The sequence below is a fragment of the Panthera uncia genome, chromosome X (genome assembly GCF_023721935.1).
Source record: "Panthera uncia isolate 11264 chromosome X, Puncia_PCG_1.0, whole genome shotgun sequence".
NCBI classification, from domain to species: domain Eukaryota; kingdom Metazoa; phylum Chordata; class Mammalia; order Carnivora; family Felidae; genus Panthera; species Panthera uncia.
In genome coordinates, this window is record NC_064817.1 from 14,098,987 (window position 1) to 14,108,907 (window position 9,921).

The window sequence follows — 9,921 nt, forward strand, 5'->3', positions numbered from 1 at the left end:
GACAAAAGCCAGGGCCAGAGCCACAGCTGGGAGACCCAATTATCTCTTTGAACGTATTAAGAATATCTAATGTGGGGGCACCTGGGTAGCTCAGTCGGTTAAGTGTCCGACTCTTGATTTGGGTTCAGGTCGCCTTCTCACAGTTTGTGGATCTGAGCCCAGAGTCGGGCCCTGCACTGACAGCGCGGAGCCTGCTTGGGATTCTCTCTCTCCCCTCCTCTCTCAAAAATAAATAAACATTAAAACAAAAAAGACCATCTAGCGTGTGTTCGCTGTGGAGAGCTGCTTTCTCTTTGGAGTAGGACAACGAAGTTCTTTTAAGAGAACTTGCATCTCATGTAAGAATCGTGAATTGGTAGATTCGGCACTTGTGAAACAATCGTGATGAGATTTTTAAAGACAGACAGACAAAGGCAAGGGCCGATTCTCCATGGCTACTAAGTATTGCTGCGTTGGTTCTTGTTCTTGGTACATTGGTTGTTGGGGACGAGCAAGCAGAAAGGGATTGCGGTGGCTGTGGGCCTTGCAGTTGTCGTGGAAAAGATCCATGGAGGAGAGGAGTACAAAACAAGTTTGAAGGAGGAATGAGGAACACTTAGACTTTGGGATAACTCGGGTTAATATTTCTGGCAAAGAAGTCGAAGTCTAGAACGACAGAGTCTCACTTGTAAATAGCAGCCTAACCTGCTTTGTTGTTCAAAGGTCATCGATATTCTGTGGAGTGATCCCAGAGGCAAAAGAGGCTGTTACCCGAACACAAGTCGAGGAGGGGGCTGCTATTTTGGACCAGATATCACCTCCAAGGTTCTTAATAGATACCAGCTGAAGATGCTCATCAGGTCTCACGAATGTAAGCCCGAAGGGTATGAAATCTGCCACGATGGGAAGGTGAGCTAACACTGTTGGTGATGTCATCACAGACATCCTTGCCCCGAGCAGTCTTTCTTCCCAGGATGCGTCTGACCTCGAAGCCTCCGGGAAGGTGTCTTCCCCGGGACGAAAACAGAAGGCCACGCTTTGGTAGACGGAAGCAGGAGACTATAGGGTTCACACAGGTTGCGTGAAGGGGCCTCGCCGTGCCTCACCCTAAGAGATAGTGGCTCATTTCCCTCATCTTCCCTAATCCCAGAGATCGAAATCCTGACCCGTAGCTCTAAGGACCCTCACAGAAAGGCTTCGTTCTTGACTAACCGAAAGGCAGCTTTCCAGTACAGTGGGGTTAAGAGTCTGCTTGTCCTCACCGAGCGCCTCAAAGGCCGCAGTGAATCCAGTTTGCTCCCTTTCGCCTTTTGTACCTTCCCTGTGCGGGGCAGAGCCACAGAGTCGCCTCCCTTCTCCTCACGGAGCGGGCCAGCCCCAGCAAGGCACTCGCCTGGTCCCGGTTCAGCTGCAGCCGCTCGAGCGGAGCGTGTTGTGCTCCTTCAGTGCGGGTGTGGTGAGGCTGGGAGAGGCGAGGGCTGATGAACTGGTTTCTTGTCCCAAGTTGTCCCGGGATGTCCCTTTCCTAGTAGAGAACAGCCGTGAATCAAATGGAATACCAGCTTGTGTGGCATTCCTTTCTATTTCAAAACTTTTGCTTTGCTTACCTCTGTTAGTTCCTTTCGGGCTCCTACTAATGCCGTGGGATAGTTGAGGCAAGTATTATGTGAGGCTTCTTGTGCTAAGAAAACAGAAAACGGCCTGTCTGAAGTAGCAGGCCGGTTAGGGCAGGACCGGCTACAACAAGTATTACCCTGCCATCCTCCACCAGGGCCCGGAGGCCGTTCCCTCCCAACACGGTGGTCCTGGGCCCTTATTCTGGCCACTATTCTCCCTGCCCTTACATGCCTCGTTTTGTGGGGCCCCTAAACGCTCTAAATCAGGCAGCTTTAGGCAAAGGAAAAAGACTCATACTAGACAAGTTTTATTTTGAACGCTCAAATACCACAGGGAAGGAAAACAAAGTCTTCCCCCGCTTGGAACATTAGAATTTCCAAAACCTAGCAATAAGGGGGATCGTCAGACACGGAACTGAAATCGTACACAGGATTGCAAGGCCAGGCACTGCGGGGACGAGTGGCTAGAAGTCGGTATTCCTGGGGACACCCGTTTAAGAGCCTGTTGCCTCTCCAGTGGAAGCACAGAAAATCCTGTCAGACTTGGATCATTTGTATGCGTCCGGAACTTTGATGTTTGCCTTTTTAGGAATTGAGCTATTTCTGACTTTATTGAGAGACCTTTTGAGAACCACCTCCCTGTGATCCTGGTCTTCTGTTTCTTTTATCAGGTCATTACTATATTTTCTGCTTCTAATTATTATGAAGAAGGCAGCAATCGAGGCGCTTACATCAAACTGTCTTTTGGTATGGCCCCTCGATTCTTCCAGTACCAAGTAACTAGGACAACGTGCTTGAGGCCTCTTTACCAAAGGTGTGTATGCCCTAAGGAGAACTCTGAGCGCTGGTGCTGGTGACCAAGTGGGACCAGTCCAGAGTGACTAAGAGCACCCGTGGGAGTGAAGGCAACTACTTACTGGTTACTCGTGGGCATAAACAAAATAGAATTCGTTCCAGACACCCGGTGGTGAACGCATTCGTATTTGAAACCAAGAGAAGACCTTTCCAGTCCATATGTCTCTGTAAATGGGTAAAGCAGTCAGTGTGCACGAACAGCCTCTAACCGAATGTAAAGAAGACGGTCCCCACATCCACCCAGTCCCGCACCCTGCAGTCTTCTCTGTCCCCAAACAGCCCCGTGTGCTCTTGCCTCTTGGTCTCTTCTCTACTCAGAGTGTGTATGACAGGAGTTGAGTGTCTCTCCATGTGATGGCATCCATAGTTTATCTTCCTTTTCTCCACTTAACAATACCTTTTTGAGAAGCTGTCATCACAAAACGAGTATGTTTATTGTTAACGAGTGAGGCCAAAGATGTATACAGAGAATGCCAATCCTCTCTCCCGCTCGTTCTCGATAACCCTTTTCTGCAGATGCAACTGAAATGGACAGCCTCTTCTTGCTCCCACAAAAACAGACCTTTATATTCATCGAATAAAAAAATGTTTTTGGAGCACCTACTATACGTCACACCCTGTTGTAGGCACAAGTGATACAGCAGTGAACAGAAGAAGCAAAAACCCTTTTCCTCATCAAATACGGATCCCAGGGGAAGGAGAAAGGCAGTCGGCAACATACATACTTTTTTTTTTTTGACAAAGATAGAATCACGCTGCACATTCTACAACTGAGTTTTTCTCTAAAGATGATATCATGATATCATGAACATCACTCCAAGTTGGTACACATAGACCTAACTCATTCTTTTTAGTAGATGTGCCATAATAATTACGGAGTGACCGAATCTTATTTAACGGATGGCCATCCAGATTGCTTCCAGGGTTTTGCAATTCCAGGCAATGCTATAACACTCCTCTGTGTGTACATATTCATGCATACGTACGGCCACAAGTTTTAGTGGGCTTTTTTTACATAACATTTCAAAATGGGATATTTATGGATTTATGTGTTTACAATTTTACTAGGTACTCCAAAAGAATTGTAACAACAATATGAAAACAACAAACCAATTTTTCCACATGCTCATTAGGCTTAGATATTTTTTGCCAAGCCGATGGATCAAAATGGTGAATCTCATTGTTTTAATTGGCAACTTTTTAGACAGCTGAGTTCACCCATCTTAGGTTTTTGGACATTGCATTTTTCTCTTCTTTGAATTTCCTATTTATATAGTTCCTGCATTTGATCTCGGGTTGCTTGTCACTTTCTGATCAATATTTAGGAGTTCTTTGCATATGACGGATAGAGGATTTTTACGGTTACGTTGCATATATTTTGTTGGTGTCTTCGTTTTGCTTTAGTTCTATGAAATCACATTTATATATATAATTTCATCATATCTTTTGGATTTTCATCTCTGTTAGAAAAATGTCTCTACAGCAAGTTTTCATTATATTGTTATATTAGTAAGTTAATCTCAAGCTAATTTATTTTAACAGCTTTGTTGAGACATAATTCACATATGATGAAGTTGACCGATTTAAAATACACAACTCACCGATAGTATTTTTAGAGTTGTGCAGCCATCACCATAATCTAGTTTTTAAACATTTTTGCCAGCCTAAAAAGACCACTTGTACCCATTAGCAGTCACTCACCAGTCACCTCCCCCATCAACAACTCTAGGCAACCAGTAATCTGCTTTCTGTCTCTATGCATTTACCTATTCTGGACATTGCATGTAAATGGAATCACACAGTATGTGGTCTTTTGTGACTGGCTTCTTTTGCTCAACACAATGTTTTTGAGGTTCATTCATGCTGTAACATGCATGAGTATTTCATTCCTTTTTATGGCTGAATAATATTCCATTAGGTGGATAGACCACATTTTCTTTATTAAAAAAATTTTTTTATGTTTTTAATTCTAGTATAGTGAACATACAGTGTTACATTAGCTTCAGGTGTACAATATAGTGATTCAACACTTCCATACGGCACCCTGTGCTCATCAGGACAAGTGCACTCCTTAATCCCCATCACCTGTTTCCCCCATGACCCCCCCAACCCTCCTCCCCTCTGGTAACTATCAGTTTGTTCTCTGTAGTAAACAGTCTGCTTCTTGGTTTATCTCTCTTTTTTTTCTTTGCTGGTTTGTTTTGTTTCTTAAATTTCACATGTGAGTGAAATCATGTATCTGTCTTTCTCTGACTTACTTATTTTGCTTAGCATTATACTCTCTAGTTCCATCCATGTCATTGAAAATGGCAAGATTTCATTTTTTATGGTTGAATAATATTCATATATATATACATACATATATGTATATATACATACATAACATATATAACATATACATATGTATATATACATAATACACACACACACACACACACACACGCACACACACCACATCTTCTTTATCCATTTATCAGTCAATGGACATTTGGGTTGCTTCCATATCTTGGCTATTGTAAATCAGGCTGCTATAAACCTAGGATGTATCCCTTTGAATTAGTATTTTTTTATTCTTTGGGTAAATACCTAGTAGTGCAATTGCTGAGTCGTAGGGTAGTTCTATTTTTCACATTTTGAAGAAGCTGCATACTGTTCTCCAGAGTGGCTGCACCAGCTTGCATTCCCACCAATAGGGCAAGAGGGTTCCCCTTTCTCCACATCCTCACCAACACCTGTTGTCTCTTGTGTTATTAATTTTAGCCATTCTGACAGTTGTGAGGTGGTATCTCATTGTGGTTTTGATTTGCATTTCCCTGATGATAAGTGATGATGATCATCTTTTCCTGTATCTGTTGGCCATCTGTATGTCTTCTTTGGAAAAATTTCTGTTCATGTCTTCAGCCTATTTTTAAATTGGATTATTTGTTTCCTGGGTATTGCATTTTGTAAGTTCTTTATATAATTTGGACACTGACCCTTTATTGGATATGTCACTTGCAAATACCTTCTCCCATTCTGTAAGTTGCATTTTAGTTTTGTTGATTGTTTCCTTTGCTGTGCAGAAGCGTTTTATTTTGATGTAGTTCCAATAGTTTATTTTTGCTTTTGTGTCCCTTGCCTCAGGGGACCTGTCTAGAAAATAGTTACTGTGGCCGACGCTAGAGAGGTTATTGCCTGTGCCCTCTTCTAGGATTTTTATGGTTTCAGGTCTCACATTTAGGTCTTTAATCCATTTTGAATTTATTTTGTGTATGGTGTAAGAAAATGGTCCAGTGTCATTCTTCTGCATGTAGTTTGTCCAGTTTTCTCAACACCATATGTTGAAGAGACTGTCTTTTTTTCCCATTGCATATTCTTTCCTGCTTTGTCAAAGATTAATTGACCATATAATTGCGGGTTTATTTCTGGGTTTTCTATTCTGTTCTATTGATCTGTGTGCCAGTGCCATACTGTTTTGATTACTACAGCTTTGTACTATAACTTGAGGTCTCGAATTGTGATGCCTCCAGCTTGGCTTTGCTTTTTCAAGGTTGCTTTAGCTGACAACTAATGTTGACTAAAAGTGGTGAGGGCAGATATCCTTGCTTTGTTCCTGATCTTAAGAGGGACACATTCAGTCTTTCACCCTAAGTATATCAGCTCTGTGTTTTATGTAGATGTCCCTCATCTGGTTGAGGAAGTTCTCTTCTATGCCTAATTTGTTGAGTGTTTTTATCATGAAAGAGTGTTGGAGTTTGTCAAATACTTGGTATCTATTGAGATGGTCATGTGGTTTTTGTTTTTTATTTTATTAATATAGTGTGTTACATTTATTCATTTCAGATGTCAAACAAACCTTGCATTCCTGGGATAAATCCCACTTGTTCATGGTATATAGTCTTCTTTCTATATTGCTGAATGCAGTTTGCTATTATTTTGTTAAGGATTTTCCATCTATATTCATTTTTTTTAATTAAAAAAAGTCTAAAAGTAATCTCTATGCCCAACATGGAGCTCAAACTCACAACCCAGAGATCAAGAGTCACATGCTCTACCAGTTGAGCCAGCCAGATGCCCCTCGATGTATATTCTTAAGAGATGTTGTAGTGATATGTAGTTTTCTTGCGATCTTTGCCTGGTTTTGGTATCAGGCTAATACTAGCTTCATATAAAAAGATGGGTAGTATTCCCACCTCTTCTATTTTTTTGGAAGGGTTTGTGAACAATTGGTATTAATTCTTCTTTAGATGTTTGGTAGAATTCACCAGTGAAGCCATCTGGCCCTGAGCTTTTCTTTGTGGGCAGATGTTTGATTACTTATTCAATTTTATTTGTTCCAGGTATGTTCAATTTTTCTATTTCTTCTTAGTTTTGGTAGTTTGTATCCTTGTAGGAATCTGTCCATTTCATCTGGGTTATCTAATTTGCTGGTGTACAATTGTTTATAATATCCCTTTATAATCTGTTATTTCTGTGAGGTCAGTTGTGATGAGCCGTCTTTCATTCCTGATTTTAGAAATTTGAGTCTTCTTTTTTTTTCTTGGCCAGTCTAGACAAAGTTTTGTCAGTTTTGTTGATCTTTTCAAAGAACCAATTTTTGGCTTCGTGAATTTTCTCTATTGTTTTTCTATTTTCTCTTTCATTTGCAGGCGTATCTCAGAAATAATTGCAGGTTCAGTTTCAGACCACCGTAAGAAAGCAAATGTTAACAATAAAGCAAGTCGGGAGAATTTTTTTGGTTTCCCAGTGCATATAAAGGTTATGTCTACATTACACTGTAGTCTGGTATGCGTGCAATAGCATGTCTGAAAAACAATGTATATACCTTAAAAATACGCTACCGCTAAAAAAATTGCTAGCCATCTTTTGAACTTTCGGCAAGTTGTGATGTTTTTGCTGGTGGAGGGTCTTGTCTCAATGTTAATGGCTGCTGACTGATCAGAGTAGTGGTTGCTGAAGACTGGGGTGGCTGTGGGAATTTCTTAAAATAAGACAACAATGCAATTTGCTGAATTGATTGGCTCTTCCTTTTATGAAAGGTTTCTCTAGCATGTGATGCTGTTTGACAGCATTTTATCCATAGTAACTTCTTTCAAAATTGGAGTTTCTCGCCATCATGAGATTGTACCAGTTCAGTCACATCTTCAGTCTCCATTTGTAATTCTAGTTCTCCTGCTATTTCTACCACATCTGCAATTACTTCCTTCACTGAAGTCTTGAACCCCTCAAAGTCATCCATAAGGTTTGGAATCAACTTCTTCCAGATTCCTGTTAATGTTGCTATTTGACCTCTTCCCATGAATCATGGGTGTTCTTACTGGCATCCAAAATGGCAAATCCTTTTCAGGTTTTCAATTTACTTTTCCCAGATCAGTCAGAGGAATCACTATCTATGGCAGCTATATCCTTATAAAATGTGTTTCTTAAATAATAAGACTTGAAAGTCTAAATTTCTCCTTGATCCATGGACTGCAGAATGAATGTTGTGTTAGCAGCCACAAAAACAACATTAATCTCATTGTACATCTCCATCAGAGCTCTTGGGTGACCAGGTACATTGTCACTGAGCGGTCGTATTTTGAAAGCAATCCTTTTTTCTGAGCAGTAGTTCTCAACGATGGGCTTAATATATTCAGTAAACCATGTTTTAAACAGGTGTGCTGTCATCCGGGCTTTGTTGTTCCATTTATAGAGCACAGGCAGAGTGGATTAAGCATCATTCTTCTGGGCCCTAGGATTTTCAGAATGGTAAATAAACATTGCCTTCAACTTAGTCTCTAGCTGCATTAGCCCCTTCCAAGAGAGTCAGCCTGGCTTTAGAAGCTTTGAAGCCAGGTATTGACTTCTCCTCTCCAGCTATGGAAGTCCTAGATGACATCATATTCCAGTAGAAGGCTGTTTCATCTGCATTGAGAATCTGTTGTTTAGTGTAGCCACCTTCGTTGATTATTTTAGCTAGATTTTCTGGATAACTTGCTATAGCTTCTACATCAGCACTTGCTGCTTCACCTTGTACTTTGATGTTATAGAGATAGATTCTTTCCTTAAGCCTCATGAGCCAACCTCTGCTAGCTTCAAACTTTTCTTCCACAGCTTCCTTTAGCTTTCTCAGCCTTCATAGAATTGAAGAGGTTTAGGGCTTTGCTCTGGATTAGGCTTTGGACTAAAACAATATTGTGGCTGGTTTCATCTTTTTGTTTTGTTTTGTTTTGTTTTGTTTTTGTTTTAAGTAGGCTTCATGTCCACTGTGGAGCCCAATGCAGGGTTTGAACTCACAACACTGAGATCAAGACCTGAGCTGAGGTCAAGAGTTGGACACTTGGGGTACCTGGGTGGCTCAGTCAGTTAAGTATCTGACTCTCGGTTTCAGCTCAGGTCATGATCTCATGGTTTCATGACTTCAAGCCCTGTTTCAGGCTCTGTGCTGACCATGCAGAGCCTGCTTGGGATTCTCTCTCTTCTCCCTCTCTCTCTACTCCTCTCTCTGCTCCTCGCCCATTCACGCTATCTCTGTCTCTCTCTAAATAAATATGTAAACTTAAAAAAAATTTTTTTAGGGGCGCCTGGGTGGCTCAGTCGGTTGAGTGTCCGACTTCGGCTCAGGTCGTGATCTTGCAGTTCGTGAGTTCGAGCCCCACGTTGGGCTCTGTGCTGACAGCTCAGAGACTGGAGCCTGCTTCTGATTCTGTGTCTCCCTCTCTCTGCCCCTTCCCCGCTCATGCTCTGTCTCTCTCTGTCTCTCAAAGATGAATAGGTGTTAAAAAAATTTTTTTTAATTTAAAAGAGTCAGACACTTAACCGACTGAGGCACCCAGGTGCACCTTGGCTGGTTTGATCTTCTATCCAGACCACTCCTCTCCTCTTCATTCTTTCCGTCCTTCTGCTTGCTTTGGGTTTACTTTTACTCTTCTTTTTTCTAGTTTTTGAAGGTAGAGATTAGGTTATTGATTTGAGATCTTTTTTTTTAATATCAGCATTTATAGCTACAAATTTTCCTCTAAGCCCTGGTTTAGTTGTGTCTCACATTGTCACAACATTATCATGTTGTGTTTTAATCTTCCATTATCTTAAAGTATTTCCTAATTTCTCTTGTGATTTCTTCTTTGACATATTGGTTGTTTAGGATGGTGTTGTTTAATTTCCTCATATTTGTGATTCCTCCAAATTTCTTTCTGTTATTGATCTCTAATTTATTCCTTTTGTAGTCAGAAAAGCTACTTTGTCTGATTTTGATCATGTTAAATGTATTGAGACATATTATGGCCTAGCAGAGGATCTATCATGGAGAATGTTCCATATATGCTTTAGAAAGATGTATATTCTGCTGTTGTTGGGTGCAGTGTTTTATACATATCTGTTAAATTTAGTTGGTTTATAGTGCCGTTCAAGTCTTTAAATTTTTTTTAAATTTTTTGAAGTTTATTTATTTATTTTGAGAGAGAGAGAGAGTGTGTAAGCAGGGGAGGGGCAGAGAGAGAGAGAGAGAGAGAGA

The 9,921-nt window shown here is 40.9% G+C and overlaps 1 protein-coding gene across 3 annotated transcripts in view; it reads left to right on the forward strand.

Annotated features, from left to right (window-relative positions):
* PPEF1 (protein phosphatase with EF-hand domain 1) overlaps positions 1-9,921 on the forward strand; it is a 108,258-nt gene that overhangs the window by 85,463 nt on the left and 12,874 nt on the right. For all 3 annotated transcript variants that reach the window (XM_049643545.1, XM_049643544.1, XM_049643543.1), the window contains 2 exons: positions 703-888; positions 2,267-2,409. In XM_049643545.1, coding sequence (XP_049499502.1) covers positions 703-888; positions 2,267-2,409 — 329 coding nt within the window. The remainder of the gene's footprint in view (positions 1-702; positions 889-2,266; positions 2,410-9,921) is intronic.